This window comes from Rhineura floridana, chromosome 4, assembly GCF_030035675.1.
Source record: "Rhineura floridana isolate rRhiFlo1 chromosome 4, rRhiFlo1.hap2, whole genome shotgun sequence".
In the NCBI taxonomy this organism is placed as follows: domain Eukaryota; kingdom Metazoa; phylum Chordata; class Lepidosauria; order Squamata; family Rhineuridae; genus Rhineura; species Rhineura floridana.
In genome coordinates, this window is record NC_084483.1 from 46,030,966 (window position 1) to 46,053,805 (window position 22,840).

At 43.2% G+C, this 22,840-nt stretch overlaps 1 protein-coding gene across 1 annotated transcript in view; it reads right to left on the minus strand.

Moving 5' to 3' along the window:
• Positions 1–22,840, minus strand: part of CSMD1 (CUB and Sushi multiple domains 1) — a 1,745,606-nt gene that overhangs the window by 251,761 nt on the left and 1,471,005 nt on the right. Inside the window, exons 32-35 of the mRNA XM_061622907.1 lie at positions 21,811–21,924; positions 20,150–20,245; positions 8,367–8,570; positions 6,759–6,883 (exon numbers count right to left, since the gene is read on the minus strand). Of these exons, the coding sequence (XP_061478891.1) occupies positions 6,759–6,883; positions 8,367–8,570; positions 20,150–20,245; positions 21,811–21,924 (539 nt within the window). The remainder of the gene's footprint in view (positions 1–6,758; positions 6,884–8,366; positions 8,571–20,149; positions 20,246–21,810; positions 21,925–22,840) is intronic.

The following is a 22,840-nucleotide window of genomic DNA, read 5'->3' on the forward strand; positions in this document are numbered from 1 at the left end:
ACTCTTCAGAAAACAAAGATCTGTATTCCCCATTCACGATAATGGGGAATCAAAACAGCTATAACTTTTTCCCCATTTGGCCAAAGTGGAGGAAATTTACAGGGGCAGTAGCCCTTTCAGAGTGAATTAATTACAGATAAATAGGTTTAGGGACCTTTTGTGGCATAAGTAAAAGGGACTCACTTTCCCAAAAAATCCTTTATGGGAGGGAGAGAGTGGGCAGGTTGCCTTTTGTTCTTTCTTATTTTAAAACAATTCACTGATTGGTGTGTATTCTTGCTTGTACATTTTAAAAAAACTTTCCAAAGTTTCTTTCCTCTGAGATTGGTCTTCATGCTTATGATGTAAATCTAACAGGCCTCCAATAGGTTTCACAATATGAGGCTGTCTAGAACACTGCCTTTGGAGTTCTGGTTTGTGGGGGGCTTTTGTATTAAATTATGCTGTTAACTTTTTTAAAAAAAACCTTCACTGCTGTGTTTTAACAAAAAACAAACAAAAATTCCAGAGCTCTTCAGTGCTCCGCAGACAACATTTTGGACACCCTCACTTCTTGCAAAGCCCACAGACCTGGAGAAAGAAAGATATATATGAAAACACTGAGCTCTTCTGTACAGAATAAAAACCCACGAGCAACACAAGCGTTTGTGGGGGCCTTGATCTGACTTGGGGGGTTGTTACTGGCATCACACTTTGACTGGTTGGGGCAGACCCCCAAAGCACCCCAAACTGCTTCATTATTTGACTGCCACACAGAGCTGATGTGTACCTCTAATAAATACTGCATAGCTTCATTCCATTTCCATCATAATTTTAAAAAGATCTTTGGTGTTAATTTAATTAAATGGATTGAGATGTCCTGGTTAGTTGTTTGTTTACCTGTCAACAGATTGTGATATTCCTTTATTTTGTTGTTGTTGTTATGTGCCTTCAAGTCGATTACAACTTATGGTGACCCTATGAATCAGCGACCTCCAAGAGCATCTGTCATGAACCACCCTGTTCAGATCTTGTAAGCTCAGGTCTGTGGCTTCCTTTATGGAATCAATCCATCTCTTGTTTGCCTTCCTCTTTTTCTACTCCCTTCTGTTTTCCCAGCATGATTGTCTTTTCTAGTGAATCAGGTCTTCTCATGATGTGTCCAAAGTATGATATTTATGCAGAGATTTTATGCAGAAGTACAGGAAGAAATTGATCACACACCAAAACAAGATATGCTGATAATCAGGGGGGACTGGAATGTAAAAGTAGGGAACAGAGAAGAACTAGGAACTGTAGGGAAATGGGGCTTAGGAGACAGAAATGAAGCAGGAGAAAGACTTATCAAATTCTGTGAAGCCAATCATTTGTTTCTTACGAACACATTTTTTGAGCAACCGAAAAGACAACTGTACACATGGACATCACCAAATGGTCAATATAGGAATCAAATTGATTATATAATTGGTACCAGAAGATGGAGAAGTTCCATACTTTCTGCAACAAGACCAGGAGCAGACTGTGGTGCAGATCATGAACTGGTTGTATTGAAAATCAGAGTAAAGCTAAAGAAGAAGAACAAAGCAATCTTAATGCCAAAATACAATTTAAATAACATCCCAGAAGAATATAAAGATCAGATAAGGAACAGGTTTGAGGCTTTAAACTTAGTTGACAGAGAACCGGAAGAACTATGGAGTGAAGTCAGAGACAATACAGCGACTAGTACATAGGGACAAAAAGAACTATTACAATAGTTATGGTATAGAAACAGAAGAGGACAACAAAAAGGAAGAACAAGAGCCCTGTTCCAAAAGATTAGAGAAATGAAAAGGAAATTTAAACCATGAGTAGGGATGTTGAATAATCAACAGGGGAACACACTGACTGACCAAGATTATCAAACTATTGCCTTAATATCCCATGCAAGTAAAGCAATGCTCAAGATTCTACAACAAAGGCTCTTACCATATACGGAGCGAGAAATGCCAGATGTCCAAGCTGGATTTAGAAAGGGAAGACGCACCAGAGAATATATCGCAAGCATACGTTGGATAATGGAACAGAACACGGAATTTCAGAAGGAAATCACCCTGTGCTTTATAGATTACAGCAAAGCCTTTGACTGTGTAGATCATGAAAAACTATGGAATGCTTTAAAAGAAATGGGGGTGCCACAGCATCTGATTGTCCTGATGCACAGAAGGGAGGGGGGGTTGCCCCAGAATGACAGAAGAAAAAAGGGAAAAACGTAGGTAGGAAATTACCAAAAGTTTATTTAGGAGCATGTATTTTTTAAAAAATTCTTGTAAAAAGACCAACGCGTTTCGGCTAACAATATACAGCCTTCATCAGGGGCAATTACTGAATGTCTGGACACGTGCGGTGGTCTCAGCCAAAAAATGCTTTCGAGAGAGTATTAGTAATCAATATCATGATCATCGGATTACTAATACTCTCTCGAAAGCATTTTTTGGCTGAGACCACCACACGTGTCCAGACATTGGATGACACTCACTCCTTCGTTGTTTGTCCTGATGCACAACCTATACTCTGTACAAGAGTCTACTGTAAGGACAGAATATGGAGAATGGTGTTCCCGCCTTGTGCAGGGGCGTGTTTGCCACACACCCCACTCTTTGGGAATACTCGGGAATATTTCCGAAGATTTTGAGTGGGGTCAGGTGGGGTCTGATGACTTATAGGAAGAAGGGACGAGCAGGGTTTAAAAGCCCACTCCTCCCCTGGAACTTGCCTCTTTCGCCTTGCGGCACCCTCCCTCCCTTGTCAGTATGGGCTTTGCTAGTCACCAGTTGGAGCTGAGTAGGAATTTTTTGGGGGGGATTCTGATTTCAGAGTCCCTTTTGTTTTGCCTACTCCATACTGCTTGGATGGATTCAATTGGCCTTTCGGGGGTATTGAGCTTGTCTAGCTTTGGCTGGCATGGAATTCGGGCAGGTGAGGAAGCAGGGGGTAAAAACAGGAGATAGAGGCATTTTATTTATTTTATTTTATTTCATTTTTAAACCTCCCATAGCGAATAGCTCTCTGGGCGGTGTACAAAAGATTAAAAGCACAGAAATACAAAATATCACAATAAATAAACTGAAACAAAGAGATTTAAAATTGTAACATTAAACGCTTTAAAATGCCTGGGAGCATAGCCAGGTCTTAACCTGGCGCCGAAAAGATAGAAGCGTCGGCGCCAGGTGTATTTCTTCGGGGAGGCTATTCCACAATTCGGGGGCCACTACAGAAAAGGCCGTAGATCGAGTAACTGTCCTCCGGGCTTCCCGATGGGTTGGTACCTGGAGGAGGGCCTTAGACGCTGAGCGAAGTGACCGGGTCGGTTCATAGCGGGAGAGGCGTTCCACAAGATACTGCGGTCCCACGCCGTGTAAGGCTTTATAGGTCAAAACCAGCACCTTGAATCTGGCTCGGAAGCAAATAGGTAGCCAGTGCAAACGGGCCAGAACAGGTGTTATATGCGCTGACCGGCTGGTCCTCGTCAGCAGTCTGGCTGCTGCGTTTTGCACTAGCTGAAGCTTCCGAACTGTCTTCAAGGGCAGCCCTACGTAGAGCGCATTACAGTAATCCAACCTAGAAGTTACCAGAGCATGAACAACTGAGGCGAGGTCATCCCTGTCCAGATAGGGGCGTAGCTGGGCTACCAACCGAAGGTGGTAGAATGCATTCCTTCCCACCGTGGCCACTTGCGCCTCCAGAGACAAGGAAGGATCGAAAAGAACCCCAAGACTACGAACCTGTTCCTTCAAGGGGAGTGTAACCCCATCTAGAACAGGGTAAGCATCCACCATCTGGGCAGGGAAGGCATTCACCAACAGTGTCTCAGTCTTGTCTGGATTGAGTCTCAGTTTATTAGCTCTCATCCAGTCCATTATCGCGGTCAGGCAGTGATTCAGCACATCCACAGACTCACCTGTAGAAGATGAAAAGGAGAAATAGAGCTGCGTGTCATCAGCGTACTGGTGGCAACGCACTCCAAAACTCCTGATGACGGCACCCAGAGGCTGCATGTAGATGTTAAAAAGCATGGGGGACAAAACCAACCCCTGAGGGACTCCACAATGGAGAGTCCAAGGAGTCGAGCAATGTTCCCCAAGTACTACCTTCTGGTGACGATCCGCCAAGTAGGAGCGGAACCACTGCCAAGCAGTGCCTCCAACTCCCAACTCCGCGAGTCTCCCCAGAAGGATACCATGGTCGATGGTATCAAACGCCGCTGAGAGATCAAGGAGAATCAACAGAGTCACACTCCCTCTGTCCCTCTCCCGACAAAGGTCATCATACAGGGCGACCAAGGCTGTTTCAGTGCCAAAACCAGGCCTAAAACCGGATTGAAACGGATCCAGATAATTGGTCTCATCCAAGAGCACCTGGAGCTGACCGGCAACCACCCGCTCCAGAACCTTGCCCAAAAAGGGGACATTCGCCACCGGTCTATAGTTGTTCAGGTCATCTGGGTCTAAGGAAGGTTTCTTTAAGAGAGGTCTTACTACTGCCTCCTTGAGGCTACTAGGGACTACTCCCTCACTCAAGGAGGCATTTATCACTTCCTTGGCCCAGCCGGTGGTAGTAGTCCTGCTAGCCTTCACTAGCCAAGATGGACAAGGAGCTAGAGCAGACGTGGTCACCCGCACCAATCCAAGTACCTTGTCCACTTCCTCAAGCTGCACCAACTGAAACTCATCCAATAATGAAAGACAAGACCGTGTTCTGGACACTTCAATGGATTCGTCTGTCATAACATCGGAGTCTAGGTCCCTACGGATGCATGCGATTTTATTTTGGAAGTGCCCTGCGATGTCGTTACAGCGAGCTTCAGATGTTTCAATAATATCTCGAGGACCAGAATGTAAGAGTCTTCGTACAACCCTGAAAAGCTCTGCAGGGCGGCAGAGAGATGTCCTGATAGAGGCAGCGAAGTGAAACTTCTTTGCCGCCCTTACCGCTTTTATAATGTTGGTAAAGGGCACTCGCTAGGGAACCATCAGTGCTGAAGATCTGGGGGGGGATCTGATGAGTGTCCTTGTGGGACCAACTTGTGCAGCAGGGTGAACGCCTGTACGGCGGGGCCATGCTGTGGAGGTTGGAACATTATACCTGGCTCTAATAGCAAGAAGGGATTGGTTCTCCCACATCCTTGACTGGTGGGTTATACAGAGGACTGAATACTCCCTCACAGTTAGGGTTGTCCTCACCTGCCCAAAGAGGTTTGAATCTGGTTATTTGGATTAAATTGGCTAAGATTTCATTATTTGTTATATTTGAATAAATATAACATTATTCCATCTCTGCATCTCGAGTCTTCCTTCGTGTGGTGGCAAACCGATTGGTTCCCCATTGGAAAGGGTGTGAGACGGGTATATCTTGTCACCCTCTTTATTTAATCTGTATGCAGAACATATCGTACGGAAAGCAGGATTGGACCAAGATGAAGGAGGTGTGAAAATTGGAGGGAGAAATATCAATAATTTAAGATATGCAGATGATACCATACTATTAGCAGAAACCAGTAATGATTTAAAACGAATACTGATGAAAGTTAAAGAGGAAAGCACAAAAGCAGGACTACAGCTGAACGTCAAAAAGACTAAAGTAATGACAACAGAAGATTTATGTAACTTTAAAGTTGACAACGAGGATATTGAACTTGTCAAGGATTATCAATACCTTGGCACAGTCCTTAACCAAAATGGAGACAATAGTCAAGAAATCAGAAGAAGGCTAGGACTGGGGAGGGCAGCTGTGAGAGAACTAGAAAAGGTCCTCAAATGCAAAGATGTATCACTGAACACTAAAGTCAGGATCATTCAACCATGGTATTCCCGATCTCTATGTATGGATGTGAAAGTTGGACAGTGAAAAAAGCGGATAAGAGAAAAATCAACTCATTTGAAATGTGGTGTTGGAGGAGAGCTTTGCACATACCATGGACTGCGAAAAAGACAAATAATTGGGTGTTACAACAAATTAAACCAGGACTATCATTAGAAGCTAAAATGATGAAACTGAGGTTATCATACTTTGGTCACATCATGAGAAGACATGATTCACTAGAAAATATAATAATGCTGGGAAAAACAGAAGGGAGTAGAAAAAGAGGAAGGCCAAACAAGAGATGGATTGATTCCATAAAGGAAGTCACAGACCTGAGCTTACAAGATCTGAACAGGGTGGTTCATGACAGATGCTCTTGGAGGTCACTGATTCATAGGGTCGCCATAAGTCATAGTCATAACAACAACAACAACCCCAATTATGGAATGCTCTCCCCAGAAGAGCTTGCTTCATGCCTACATTGTTATCTTGTTGGTGCCAGGTGAAGAACTTTTTATTCTCCCAAGCCTTTTAATAACTGTAGGGCATTTTATTTCCTTGAATTATGTGGTTTCCCTTCTAGGCTGGGTTTTAGTGGTATTCCTACTGGGGTTTATTGGTTTTGATGGTTTTGATTTCATGCTTTCTCATGTTTTTCTGCTGTTTTTTCCCCTGCTGGTCTGTTCATGGGTTTTGTTTTCCTTTGTAATTTTTGCATTGAATATTGTAACTGTATTTTATTGTTTTACATCTGTAGACCACTCAGAGGATATAGATGATTGGACAGTATATGGGTATAAATAAATAAATGGAAACAAACTGATTATTTTCTTCAGATTTGGCTAGGGAGTGAGAAGAGGAATGATAAATCAATAATCAAATCATTTGTACTCTTGTGAGGTAGGGGATATTCCACTGTTGGCAAAATATGGACTTGCCTGAATACCTGATCCCTCAGTCACTATGATTTTCCACACACAATTCAAGCTGTTACCATAAGGTTCAGGATAGCCTGGAGATAATATAGTACCCCTCCGTTCAGTGAAATTTCGACTGCACGGCACTGCAAATTGAATCAGAGATAATGACAATGGCAAAAAATGTTCACTGAACAGCAAAGTAACACAGACAATAGGAAAGAAATACCTCATTTCAGTCATTCCAATAACAAGCAGTGTAGAACAAAAACAACATTCATTTCAAAGGAAACCTCTAAATATATACAAAAACAAATATACACATTCAAATAAATTGTCTTTAATAATTATCATGGCTGCCAAACCATGGTAATGATGTTTTAAATTCAGGTGGCTTTATTCTAGCTTTTCTTCCTTTTTTTCATTCCAGTCCATTTTTTCCCCACAAGACAGTCAATGCATTGTAAAACTGGAGAAGGAGGAAGCACCACAGAAGAACTGAGAAGGGATTAGAGAATGGGACAAAGAAACAGCCACAGAATCTGGGGAGCAGAGGAAGCACACAGGAAAAGATTTGTTTAAAACTGCTTTGAAGTTGAAGACAGAGAAATAGGCATTGTATCACAGAAGCTAGGTAAGTTCTAAGCTGCCTCACAGTTTCATGCCCCAGAATGACCAAGACAGGATGGACCATGCTTGGTTGCCAGGCCTGCCCATGCAAATTTTTTATATTAATCATTAATGTTGTTTGTTTGTTTATTTATTAAATATCCCAGCCTTTCTTTAAAGGAGCCTAGAGCAGCATTTACATTAAGTGTGAACCACAGAGAGAGGGTGAATGCTTTCTAACAAACAGTTTTAAGAGAGTTTCCACAATAAAAAGGTGAAACTCTTCGGTGTAGCTCACTTTTGAAATATGTATACTGTGGGAAATAGAGATTTCTTCTGTTTCATGACAATATACCAGAAACTGGATGTACTCAAATAAAATTATATATTATAATTTAAATCATGAAGGTTTTATTTTATTCTTCCTAAAGTCACACTGTCCCTGACAGTATTATGAATAATTTCAACACAGACGTCTTGGGAGAAAAAAGAAAAAACACTTGATAGGTTCCAAAGAATCCCAGACAGTAAACACATTTTTATTAGATACTCTTACTGACAAAATGCAGCAAGTTAAGTGCATTGATTGGACAAAGTTATTTTGGTTCACAATATTCTAAAATATTACATTATAACCGCAGTTTTTAAATTGTATCAGTTATAAATCTGCTGTAAAGGTTGTTTCATGAAGAAATCAATTAATTAACAGTGATTTCTAGATGTTGACATTATGCTCCATATTATACTTATGATATTAGAGGCAGTCATATTGATAATAAATATTCAGCAAAACATGCATCAACCTTGTTAATCTGATAGGTTATTATGTGAAACACTATACTGCCTTCCAACCAGCTGGTACTCAATTACTTTTGAAATGACAAATTGCTCTTTTAAATTGGACTTGTCCAGTATTAATCAATGGAGAGAGAATTTAAGTGTTAAATACTACTTGATGAAACAAGTAGCATTCTCGAATTCTGATTTAGAAACAGATGCCCTAAATATGATAAGCCTTACCCACACAGCTTGGCACTGTGTCGTTCCACTGAGCTAAAGCATTGGGCACAGACTGGCAGCGGATAGCTTTGGAGCCTTGCAGAAGATAGCCAGGACTACATTCAAAGCGAACCACAGAACCTGCTGAAAATTCAGAGCCAATCCTCCTACCATATTTCGGCTCTGGAACGGAGCTGCACTGTGTATCACTTGTTCGTGGAACCGCTGCATAAACAGGAAGAAAGAAGTGTAATCTGAGAAATATCCATCCTCAAATTGCAAGTATTTACCTTAAGATAGTGTTTGCACAACATAGGGTTCCTCAAAGTAATGAAAAGTTAATTGGTTGTCTAAAAGCATAATTATACTGATCAGGGTTGAATTCCTCAAATCGCTGGTTTCAGTCACACCAAAATTAAATCAAGTTAAATCAAGTTACTCTTTAAGAAACTAGTTTGACAACTAAACTATAAACATAGAAACATGATGGACTACATCCACAAGAGACACTCATTTAGTTGAATAAAGTCTGATTTGATTAGGACTAACTTGGGGAAGAAATATTCTTGATTGCAGCCAAAATATATTACAAAGCAGTTGAAAAAGAAAACAACCACTGGATAAACAAGTAGGTGTTGAACTTCAGCCTATGCATTGTTGCACTGTACATACAACACCTTGTGCTACTAAGTGATAGAGTATAGGCTTTGGGACTAAGCACCACCACAACTGGGCTACATGCTGATTGCATAGAATGGCCACACCCCACCACTTTACCATCCAGTAGCAGGGAGACACCTCCCATTCAGTTGCTGCCTAGCAGTAGCAGCCTTTTAACACATTGTGGAGTCCCAAACAAGCCAAAACTGGATGAATCCCTTACTTTTCTTAATGTTTGAACATCAACAGCAACAACAAAAACATCAGAAGATACAACAATCATATGTTCATCCAAGTGTTGCCTATGCCTATTATCAGATAGTACTTATTGCTATTTCACATGTTTACACTAAAGATGCCATATTTAAAGCACCTATATTTATGTTCGCCTAACTATTTTAAACTAGTGCTTATAATTCCTCTATGGGGTGGAGAACTTGTGACTCTCCATAAGTTGTAGTATGGCAAGTTCTGGAGGATCACAGATTCCCCATTCCTAATTTAAAGGTGGGGGGAATTAAAGACCCATTAGGACACCTACAAGAATTCTTTGGATCCTGACAAAATGCTATTGCTCAAAATGTGGCATATAGCTCTGCAGCAAGGGCAAGTAATATTACAGCTGCATCATACAATATGCTTCGAGTTTTAGTGATTAACCACAACTTGTCAGTGCATATTTCTACAGTATCTACACAGTGGTAAAAATGTGTGCGTGTGTTTCTGCGTGTGTGTTTGAAAATGCACACATATATATAGGTACACATACAGATCCTTCATCAAAAGGCTTCTTAGCAGTCATAGCATAAACCAACAAGACCTCTTATCATCAGTAACTAGTTAAAAATACCAGGTAGTCCCATTCCCACTTTCGCTGTGATTTCATGCTGCTCCCATTCTGCTGTCTTCCAGGCTCATTACTATGGGCTGATCTACATTCTGAGTATTGCTGATTAACTCCACAAACAAGCCACTAAAAAAATCTGTAGCTGTGATTGGGTACCATAATCAAATCTAGGCTGAGACCAGTTGTGGCCACATGACCAGACATAATCGTGAACTGACTGAAAAAACCACACACACATAAAACTTAGTGTGAACATGCACAGACAGGAATATCATTCAATAGTATTTGTGAGTAGACCCTGAAATGGGGGAAGGTGGCTTCTTTAATGCTAGAGGAAACCATACTGACATTGCATGGACTCACATGCTAATATCTTGCACAGCACTGGATATTTCAAGAGTGCTATAGGAAATAAGCAAGCACAGCATAATTATGGAAATGAGAGCAAATGATTCCCTTTAAAACACAATTGTACTGAAAATGTGAGGATACTTAACATTATAAAATCTCAATACTGTATTTTTTGTAGAAGTTAGGTGCTCCTTCATGCAACAGCTCTTGCTAATTATCATGCTTTTTGTGAAGTATGAAATAAAGAGAAATGCAGTCATCAGAAAAAGGATGGCCATTTATATAAGCCAAGAAAAAATATATGTTGAGAAAATGGTACTGGGAAAAAAACCCATTATATCAAAATCCAAAGCTAGAAATCTAATCTGTTTCTGGTTGTGATCAGAATATACAATCATGGCCTTCCTTTCACTCCTAATCCTCAGTCTAATTCTAAACTATAATGTTGACAAGCTAGTCTTCTTAGATGATATCAAGGAGAAATTGCATTTTCTATAGTAATTATTCTTCATCTTTTAGGGCTATGAAACAAAACAGAAATCAGCCTAGTGGAAAAGTGAACATGTAGTAGGGTCAATCTGGAATACCGTGTGATAAATAAAATGATTGACTTTGCAGGCCAGATTAGAGTGTCATTCAGGATAGTTGGATGTAGCTCTCAAAGGCTCTCTCCTGGAAAATCTGCCCCTATATTTCACAAGAAGATTGAAAATCCCCAAATTGTGGTAGCATATTTATTAAATTTAATTAAATGTCACAAACTGCATGGCCCTACCTAAAGCTTTAACAGGTAGGGCTCCTAACACATTCATCTTCCAAAAATGGAAACTTGAAAAGTTGCAAGGTTCTCCAGAGATAAATAAAGCAGGTTTATTTACTTCATTCATTTTGAGATGCTGAAAATAGCATACGTTTTTCTGAAAAGCCACTAGACAAAGTAAACTGATATCCTAACACTAGTGATGAATAAACACAAATACCACCCTTCCCTCCCAAAACTAGCAAACAATAAAACACTCATTGAACAATTTGTTACATGATAAAGAAATGTTTTTTCTCCTCTACTCTGAAATGTATTTTTGTATGGAGAAGTTGAAAACATACACAGGGCAACATCCAATGTGCTGCACTTATAGAAGGACCCCTGCTCAAGAGCACAAGTCTTATGAATGTTCCTTCCATTCACAGAGTAAAAACACTGAATGCTGTCCACAGTTTTTGAAATCACAAATGCTGCAATCCTATACATATTTACCTGGAAGGAAGTCTCATTGGATGGAATTCAATTGGTCTTACAATCATGGGAGGACTTTTGACTAGTAAATTACTTCTCTAATGGAAGAGGGAGAAGATTTTTGTCAATCTCTCCTGTCCCTGAAGCCTCCACTGTCCCTAAAAATTGGCTTTAGAGAGTGGACACTCTAGAACAGTGTGGAAGATGGCACAGCAGGCTGCAAGAGAAGGGAATAAATGGAAATTCTTACCATGAATTTATCTTCCCAGGGGTTCCTGGAGGGCATTCAGATTCTCGGGATGGCGCCTTCCCCTGGTGCGACAGGCAGGGTCCTATCTTCTAATTACCTCACCCAGGGGGAGCAGCCATCCCATCCTCCAGACCGACTGGAAGAGTAAAGACGGCCCCTTGACCCTCAGTGGAAAAACTCTGTGTGTCCAAACTCATTAAAAGAAAAAAACACACCATGGAACTAGGCACAGAAAAATGACAGAACGTTAGTAAAAAGATAGATTAGATAATGCCATGAAATCCCCAGGGAGGTCCTAACTACCTCCCCCACATGTGGGGCACTGGCAGAAGCCACTATGAACTAGTGTGAGTAGACTAATGGCACCGGAATGAAGAGATGGGGGAATGCCCTCCAGTAACCCCTGGGAAGAGAAATTCACAGTAAGAATTTCCATTTATTCCCCAGTGGTTCCTGGAGGGCATTCAGATTCTCAGGATGTACCAGAGCCCAATAACCTCCTGGGCGAGATTCAGGGTGCCAACAAGTCATGTACGAACTACCCTTTGCAACACCCTCCTCTTGAAGGCTGCGTCTGCCAAAGCCCAGGAATCGATTTTATAGTGTTTGGAGAATGTATGCAATGAGGCCCATGTGGCTGCTCTACATATGTCCTCTATTAGGAAACTCCTCTTAAAGGCAGCAGAAGTGGAAGCCCCCTTCAATGAATGGGCTGTGAGTCCCCCCGGTGGTGATTTCCCCAGAGTCTGGTAGGCCTGAACAATTGCCTCCTTGAGCCACCTGGAGATGGAAGAAGGTGAAACTTTCCTTCCCCTGGTAACCCCGCCAAAGGAAACGAACAGAGCCTCTGTTTTCCTGAAAGCAAAAGTCCTATCTAAGTAAAAATGGAGGGCTCTGCGCACATCCAGGGAATGCCAGGCCCTTTCCTTGGAAGAAGTGGGATTAGGACAGAATAATGGGAGAATCACCTCCTGTGCCCTATGAAAAACAGAGTTAACCTTAGGGGATGGATTTGGCCTCAGGACATCCTTGTCCTGATGAAAAATACATAGCTGTGGATCAGACAACAGGGCTCCCAGTTCTGAGACCCTGCACGCTGATGTGATAGCCACTAGAAAAACTGTCTTGAGTGTCAAGAACTTCTCCTCACATGTAGCCAGTGGCTCAAAAGGATGCCCCATCAAGGCAAAGAGTACCCAGTTCAGGTTCCATGTAGGAAACCTATGAATCACTGGAGGATTCCTCTACCCCACACCTCTGAGAAAACATTGACACAAGGGATGTGTGGATAAAGGAGGATCCCCCTTGCAACCCAATATACTGCTAATGGCAGCCGCTTGCCATTTCAAAGTATTGGATCTGAGCCCTTTGTCCAACCCCGCCTGTAAGAAACCTAGTACGTCCATCACTTTCCTAGAGGCTGGGTTCCTCGCATTGGCTCTACACCACTCCATGAACTTTTTCCATGTGAAGCCATAAGTTTCATATGTGGAAGCCTTCCTAGAGGCCAGAAGAGTATCTAGAACCACCCCTGAAAGCCCCAACTCCACTAGCCAACTCCACTCAGCCTCCACACAGTCAAGTGAAAGAGCTCTGGACGTGGATGAAGAACTGGTCTCTGCCTCAGCAGGTATGGTCTGATAGGAAGACGCCATGGTTCCCGAACAGACAGGTGGAGAAGCTTTGGAAACCAGGGTCTCCTTGGCCAATATGGTGCTACTAAGATCACCTCGGCCTGCAACTGTTGGATGCGTCTTATAGTCTGTAACAGTAGAGGAAAGGGAGCAAAAGCGTAAAGTAACTCCCTCGGCCAAACTGTTGCCAGAGCATCCCATCCCTGTGCCTCCGGATGTTGAAAACGTGAGAAGAACTTTGCGAGTTGGGAGTTCTGGTATGTTGCAAAAAGATTCACTTGTGGGACCCTGAAACATCTGATGATCTGGCAGAATACTTGGGGGTGAAGTTGCCACTCTACCTCCAGGAGCAATGTCCTGCTCAGCCAGTCTGCTGTCACATTTTGTATTCCAGCTACATGTTCCGCCTTCAGTGACCCGAGGTGAGACTCTGCCCATTGGAACAGAAGGCAATTTTCCTTCACCAGGGCCCTCGACTTTGTTCCTCTTTGATGGTTGATGTATGCCTTCATTGCCACGTTGTCGGTCCACACCAGGACATGTAGAGCAAACTTCAGTAGCGCCACTCTCACTGCTGGGAGCTCCAGCCTGTTGATGCTCTGGTCCAGTTTCCTGGCCTTCCACACACCCTGTGCCATGTGTGACTCCAGGTGTGCCCCCCAGCCATAAAAGCTGGCATCGGTTGTGAGTACCTTCCTTACCAGTGTCTCCAGGCTCACTCCCCAGTAGCCTCTGAGGGGACTGCCACCACCTCAGTTCTTGGTGCACAGATGAGCTGATTGGAACCTGCATCCTGTGGGATTGAGCAATTTGGTCCTCGAAGGGTATGAGTGCTTGCAGCAGGGGTCAAGAATGAAAAAGGGGCCAAGGTCACTAGCTCCTGGCAGGATACCAGCATCCCCTGGAGTTTTGCCAGTTCCATCAGCTCTACCACCCTGGACGAGGTCACCTTTAATGTGAGCTCCTGGATCTTGCCCACCCGCTCTTGAGTGAGCCTCATGTAGTATTGGACTGAGTCTGTTTGCACCCCCAGATGGGTAATGTTCTGCATGGGCTCCAGGGTGCTCTTTTCGAAGTTCACCACAAAGCCATGGATGGTAAGGCAGGACAGAGTGGTCTGAACGTCCCTCCTGCACTGGTCCCTCAATGGGGCCCGGACAAGAATATTGTCGAGATACAGGTGAACCCACACCCCCAGGGTCCTCAGATGAGCCATCAGTGCCACTAGGACCTTGGTAAAAAACCCTGGGGGTGAAAGTCAGCCCGAATGGAAGAGTCCTGTATTGGTAATGTTTGTTGGCATAACAGAAACAAAGAAATTTTCTGTGCTCCTGTTGTACTGGAATATGGAGGTATGCCTCTGACAGGTCTATGGAGGCCATCCAATCACCTTGGTTGATGGTGTCTGAGATGGATTTCAAGGTTTCCATTTTGAATTTCTTGTAGGCCATTCTCTGGTTGAGCCATTTGAGGTCTAAAATAGCCCTTGTCTGTCCATTCTTTTTGAAGACAAGAAAGAAAATTGAGTAGACTCCCCTGTTCCTTTCCCGAGCTGGTACTGGTTCCACTGCGCTGATGTCCAGTAGATGTTGTATGGGCCTGTTTGCCCGACTTGGTTGACTTCAGGGTCCTGATGAATTTCTCTGTAGGGCGCCTTGAAAATTCCAAGGAGTACCCTGAGGAAACTGTTGCCAGGACCCAGCGATCGGACATTGTCGCGGTCCAGACTGTCTTGAAGTTGAGCAGGCATCCCCCTATGGCTCCCTGGGGTGCCAGCAGCATCTGGATGGCTGTCCCTTCTTCACTCCCTTCTGGAACTTAGATTGGGAGGGATGAGGAGGTGGATGGGATTTTGACTGGTTGGAACTTGTGTATCTATCTTGTCTCACCCACCGGGCCTTGTATCCTGATGACGTGCTTTGGCGATGGAAAGGCTTTGAGCTCCGAAAGGACTGAATTTGTTTAGACTTACGTTCATCATTGTTTGCCCCTGGCAGTGCCTTCTGCTTATCCCTAGTTTCAACAAGGACCTTTTCCAGTGGTTCCCCAAAAAGCTTGCCTCTCCCAAAGGGAGTGTTGGCCAGACGCCCCTGGGATCCTGGTCCACATCCCAATGACAAAGCCACAGGTTATATCTCGCCACTGTGCTGGAGGCCATTGCCCTGGCATTAAACATTATAGCATCCCGTGTAGCATTTGCTTGGAAGGCTGCTGCCAGAGAAATCTTCTTCAGACCATCTTTGATGCTCTTGGGAACGTCCTCTCTGCTGGCCAGCTCGTCCGCCCACATCATGTTTGCTCTGGCGAATAGTGACACAGCCACTGAGGCACTGGAAGCGGCTCCTTGCACCTCAAAGTCATTGCACAGTGCCACCTTGACCCTCTTATCACAAGCCTCCTTAGGGCCCCCTTCCCCCTCTGTTGGAAGAACCACAGAAGAAGAGAGCAACCACTGGCTGGTCCACTGCTGGTGTTCTAAGCTGTTCCATCACCACGGGGGCAAAGGAGTAATGCTTGCTAACCAGCTTGTGCAGTTGTTTATGCTTACCTGGAGTTGCCCACTCTGCTGACCACAGCTCCTGGAAAGAGACCGGGAAAGAGAGAGTAGCTATTCTGGGGTAGCCTTCTGGGAAGGCTGATTTAGATCCCTTGGAGGAAGTAGAAGCAGCTGGATCAGCTTCCTTAGGTTGCTCTTTGGGTAATTTCAGGATCCGCCTAGTTTTGGCAAGAATTGCAGGAAAAACCTCTGCTGGGAAGAGTCTCCCCCTTGGGGGAGGGGTTTCCAATTGCTCCTCAGATAGTTCCCCTTCCTCCCTGTCTGATGAGTATGAGGAGTGCACCAAACCTGGTATAAGCCCCAAGGCAGTGGCGGCCTTATTACTAAATCTCCTTTTGGCCCCAAGTCTCCCCTTCTGACTATGGGAAGAATGGGCCCTCTTATGCCTATGCCTCCCCTCCTGGTTCCTCCTATAAACTGGTGAGGAAGAAGAGGCAGTTGAAATGGATATGGAGGAGAGAGATGAGGAAGAAGGTGTGGGGGAGGGTGACTTTGTCCGCCTCCTCTTTTTGTGCCCCTTTTGAGGAGTGGGCAACTGGGAAGTGCAGGGCCTGGAGCTGGTTCCTGACCGAGCACTCCCAGTCCGCCTAACCTCTTTTGTCATGACCCCTCTGACCCAAGTGAGAAACTAAGGGAAATCTTCCTGCCCTGGAATGGAGGGGGGCAAAGTGCTACTTAGCCCCTCCCTCCGGTGCTCCCGTGCTCTCAAGGCCTGCTCCGAATGGTGGGAGAGATGGTGACTGCTCTTCCTCCATCTCGCTAGTTTGCGCATGTTCACACCCTTCCAGGGGGCTGCTAGCCATCACGGGTGAACTTTACCAAGCCCTCTGATCCTATGGTGGGGCTAGGAGAGGCCTGAACTGGCATACAGGTGTAGCGCAGCTTTTCCTGCCTTTCTGCTTTCCCGCCTTTCCTGACTCTGTGCGGCAAAGCCAGAGCACACGTCCTCTCACCGCTATCCTCCTACGCACAGTCACATCTCCCTTTGATTTAAGGAGAGGCCGTGAATCACCAAAGACCAGCTGCCGCTGCCACCTCCATGCCTCTTCTTTTAGGCGAGAAGGTGTGAGCCACGTCACTGGCTAACTTCCTCATGGCAGGCTCCTAGGCCCTCTAATTGTTCTCACACTCTCCATCCTTATCTAAAGAGTTTGGTGAGGGAAGGGGGAGGAAGAGGAAAAGTCTATGAGAAAAGATAAGAGGATTAACCAAGACAAAGAAGAGGAAAGAGAGGTGAGGAATCTAGCAAAAGAAGACAGGCTGGCTCTTAAGGAGCTCAGCCAGACCCTGACCATCCACCACAAAAGGCAGGGCCGGTTTGGAGGACGGTATGGCTCCTTCCCCTGGGTAAGGTAATTAGAAGATAGGACCCTGCCTGTCACGCCGGGGGTAGGCGCCATCCCGAGAATCTGAATGGCCTCCAGGAGCCACTGGGGAAATATTGTCTCCCACCAATGGAGGCATCCACTACCTCAGAAGCTGTTCCACGACAACAAGGGCAGCAATTGGATTCCATCCTTGAATTCAGTGGAACTTACCTTTGAGAAGACATGCATAGGATTGTGCTGTAAAGTGGACCTTTTTTTACTTTTGATGTATTTTACTGATGACTAGACACAGCAATTAAAGTTTTAAGAGGAAGCAAAGAAAAATGAAGTCAAATTATCACTTTACATAGGGAACAACATTATAGAGATTGCTAAGTAAAATCAATGAAGTATAAGAAGAATTGCATATGTAATGCAATGTTTAATGTGGTAAAAACAAACAGGTTTCAAATCTTGGATAAGTGGAAGCCTTAGCTTTAGCCCTAATAATAGTTAACACTGCTGCCAGCTAAGGGTGGAGGACAAATTTGCATGGTCTGCTTTTTTCAGCAGACAGCCTCAGTTTGATGGTCCCAAAATTCCTTGCAGATTGGAACACAGCTTCTTATCAGATTACACACTTTTCTTGATTTAGTTTCAGTGTCCAAAAATGTGCACAAAAACATTTTAAGGTTAAAATTCATATAAGATGTACATTTTGTGCAAAAGCATACTGAAAAGCATTGAAAAAAATATTTGAAACAAAATGCATAATAATGCATACAAGTAGTACAAAATTTTCGTGCATTTCCCCCAAAATCCACACAAAATGGGATGGAACAGAGTTATGATTGAATTTCATTTTCATTCAAAAATGAAAAGTGATAGACTTAAGCTGATCTGTCCATTCCTATTGTCCACATAACACTCACTTGAGAGCTGCAAACCTCCAGTGATACTGACATCAGGCAGGGACTTGAGATTGGATCATCTGTATTTGAACAGCTTGCTAGCCCTTTGGATCAGGAAGTCTAAAGGGATGGACAGCCTAACTGTCAAATTGAGTTTTTGACACATCCATAGTGCAATAGGTAGCAGGTGTTGACCAGTTTGAAAATTTATCATGAGCAAGAGGAGTGTTGAAGACAACATGTATATTTTATTGACATATTAATAACAATGTCAAGGATTCAAATGATACACAGTATTCTACAACTGTGGATGGACTTTCTAGTCAATTCCAAAATCAGATTAAAGTATTATATATTTATATAAGTTGTGAATAACTGGTGGATAATTGAGGAATAGATGCATATTTAACAGTTACCTCTACCTACTAAAAGACAGAACATCTTTTTTTTTCTGTTCTGCCTGACGAATGTCAGCAACAGACACTGGTCACAACCCAGCAAAGAGCTAGGTGCGTGGATGCTTAAGAAATTAGATCTTTTCAAATTCTGATATGAACTGGTCTCATCTGTACCTATTGGACTGATGTGTGGACCAGAATTTTGTCTCTTAAGTGTGAATAATTGTGATAGTGATATGAAAGTAGGAAATGATTGTGGTATGAAACTAGGAAATGCACTAATTTGTCCTTCCTTTAACAAGGTACACACATAAACCTATTTATTTAAATAAATGTAAGTGTACCAAACCTCATGTGGCTGTTTGGGCATATTTTGATTAGTACAAAACAAAACAAACAAAATCTTGGGATTAATTATCCCACTAAGAACATATTTAATTTTAGAGAGGAAATATCTTCCAAAATCTGTTGGCAGCCTCTCCATTTAATATGTCCCTTTCAATACTACAGAGTGGTAGGGGCATGGCCACATCTGCCACACTTTTCTACACAGTGGTCAGGGTGGAAGGTGGGGTGGTGCAGATCAGGGCCAATGCCATCATGTGATGGCAGTAGGGCCAACTCAAGAGCCAATTCATCTTGAGTGATTTCACCCCACCTCTTACCTACCCCAGAAGCCCCAATTTGGTGGATTTGGTGATCCCAGCAGTGGCACTCCCACAGTCCACCTGTTTGGCAAGTGGAAGGGGAAGCTCTATGCCAGCAGAATGTCCAGGGCCAACACCAGGCATGACTGGGCCATTGGGCACCAGGCTGCCCAGGGGCCCCATCATCATGCTCCCTAACAGCTCTCCTAATGCAGGCAGCTCAGGCTTAAATAGGACTGCATGCCCCACCTACCTCTCATGTAGCTGTGTCTGCATCTTGGGTGACACCAGGCATGTGCATGCAGCATGCTAGTGCACTGTCAAGGCAACCTAGGAAGTAGGTGGGGCAGACAGGGCTATCTAAACCCACACCGTCTGCATGGTGGGGTGTTTCCTGGGAGGGTGGAGCTCCCATTCTGCCAGCCCCAAGACCCAGCACCGGCACAGATCATGGAGCAGGAGCTCTTTCTTCCCAGCCTGAGGAGGGATCCCTCACAAACCCTTTTGGACTGCAGGGCCCTCAGCCAATGCCCTACCTGGCAGCCCACTGGCACCTGGCCTGACAGTGACACTGGTATCAGTCTGGAGGCAGCAGGTAGCAGGAGGCCAATAAAGCAGAGCTAGATAGATGGATATCTCATCCCAGTCCCCACAAGCCCAAATGGGGTTTGGATTGTTCTGTAAATCACTAGCATATGAATGCTGCACATAAGGAGTTCCATGAATGGGTTAATATACGGTTGCATGGTACCATATACAGTTAGATGCCTCATCTAATCTAACTCAGCCTTATCTCTTCAATCATGAACACACACACACACACAAACATAACTTTTGAGGGAAAAGAAAATTAGCAAACATTTCAAAATAATACAATGAAGCAATTAGAAAAGCTCTATAAAACCTGCTACAGTTTCCAACCCTAATTGATACAATTATAATGTGTGGTGCCAATGAGCCCATGAATACTCCACAAAATACAGGAAAGTAAAAAGACAGGAAAAGTACCTTGATAGACAAAATGGAAGCCCCTGGCAGATGCTCCACTCTTGGCACTAAACCTCAATAGAATCTGATTAGATGTGGCTAAAGGCAAAGTCTCTCCTATAAGTTAAAATAAAAAGAGAGAAATCATGAACATATATATATATATAAAATATCTGCAGAATATTCAAAAACACCTTATCTTTGATTATTTTTAAGCACCGCATGCAAAAACATTCACATTTTATTTTACACTGCTTCTTTCTTCTCAAATGGAATGCTCCTATTCAGTGTTCCAGTCGGTCAGCTATGCTCTTCTCCACAATACTCCATGCCATTCCTCTCTCACTCAGTTTTTTATCCCCTCCTGGCAACACCCAGTCAGCATTCTATAGCTATTGAGCATACTTAGCAAAAAGTCTTTTTTTTCCTTACAGATTTTTTTTAATACTGAAAAATCCTGGGGTTCCCCCAAACATGTTCATACATCTCTTGCATGTGAATGGTTCTGTTCTGGGAACATAAATTCTGGCACCCTCCTCTGAACGTCAGAAACAGAGAGAATGATCACACAGACAAACCTAATTAGCGACATATTGTGATTCCAGATTGGGTGGAATGTAACTATTCCAAGAAGCAATGTCCTCACTCTCAACTGATGACATCATAGTCAAATCCAATTTATATAGTTATGATGCCACTAACTTCATTATATAACCTCACATTGACTTTGTTGTTGTTATGTGCCTTCAAGTCGATTACGACTTATGGCGACCCTATGAATCGGCAACCTCCAAGAGCATCTGTCATGAACCACCCTGTTCAGATCTTGTAAGTTCAGGTCTGTGGCTTACTTTATGGAATCAATCCATCTCTTGTTTGGCCTGCCTCTTTTTCTACTCCCTTCTGTTTTTCCCAGCATTATTGTCTTTTCTAGTGAATCAAGTCTTCTCATGATGCGTCCAAAGTATGATAACCTCCATTTCATCATTTTAGCTTCTAGTGATAGTACTGGTTTAATTTGTTGTAACACCCAATTATTTATCTTTTTCGCAGTCAATGGTATGCGCAAAGCTCTCCTCCAACACCACATTTCAAATGAGTTGATTTTTCTCTTATCCGCTTTTTTCAAGAAATAATAAAAGAAGAAATAAGTAGAGGGGAATGGTTACAATGGCTAGGAAAAAGAGTGGCACTAAACATGAATAAAAATGTGAATATTTGCACAACATGTTTTTCAGGAAATATATATTTATACCCCTTTGAAATCTCTGCTTTCACCACAAAAATCAAATCTGGAGAATATCTAGGTCCAGCAAGATGCTCAGTACATATGCATGCAATGGCATAGTTCTATTTTGCAGAGTCAAGACTATAAAGCTAGTAAAGCTAAGCTTTCTACATCTAGACAAATTCATTTTAATTTCTTTTGAATATTGAGAGCCAGTGTGGTGTAGTGGTTAAGGTGTTGGACTATGACCTGGGAGACCAGGGTTCGAATCCCCACACAGCCACAAAGCTCACTGGGTGACCTTGGGCCAGTCACTGCCTCTCAGCCTCTGAGGGAAGTAATGGTAAACCCCCTCTGAATACCGCTTACCATGAAAACCCTGTTCATAGGATTGCCATAAGTCGGAATCGACTTGAAGGCAGTAATTTACATTACATTTTTGAATGTTAGGTACCTGAGTGAGATCCAGAAAGTGAACTGAGAAGTCTAGCCTGTGGATGTTCTCCATCAAATAATTCCACTACATCATTTAGAGCTGTTTGAAAATAGGCAAATTGTCCAAACACAACTGGAAAATATAATAAAAGAAATAAAGTGTTAGTGAGACAATATTCTAGAAAAGTTTTGGCGCACAGAAATCTGCTGACATAGTGATTTCATTCTGGAAGCTCTAGTTGTTGGGATAATAATAACAATAATAAATCTCCACAAGTAGAATAAGATCACCGGTGATGAATAGACATTCTGAAATGCAAGGAAGCTGAATGTTCTGTGGCATCAGTTTATTTAGCTGGAAGTTAGCAGAAGAAATCTGGAAAGGTACAAAATGGACCATTGGTCTCACCTGAAGGGTGATTTTCCTATGAGTACGGACATCACAGTGGGTATTAGCTCCACCTATCGTGCGAAGGCAAGAATGTCTTTGAAGTCAAGACTAGGGGCGTCAGGCCCCTCCCACTCTCCAGTTCATTCGCAGCGAGTCTAAGGAGAAATATCTAAAAATACAAGAACAAGGCCAACAGGCCTGGCAGCAGGAAAATAACACAATAGTACCATGCATAGTAACATGATTCCAACATAGCGGTATAACAGAACTAGAAGTCTTGACTTCACTCTTAAATTTAAATATAATAGCGTAACAGTAATATATAACACATTAGAAAATATATAGTCATCCTACAAATGGGAGGGCCGTGATGTCCGTACTCATAGGAAAATCACCCTTCAGGTGAGACCAATGGTCCATTTTCCCTATGAGTCCGGCCATCACAGCGGGATGTACCAGAGCAGCCCATACAGGGTGGGACCACATGCTAGTCCTGATTAAGAACCTGTTGCAACACTTGTCTGCCAAAAGAAGCGTCAGCAGAGGCATAGCGATCAATTTTATAATGCCTTATAAACGAGTGTGGGGTAGACCAGACTGCAGCCCTACAAATATCGGCAACAGGAGCATTAGTGGCAAAAGCAGCCAAAGTGGCAGC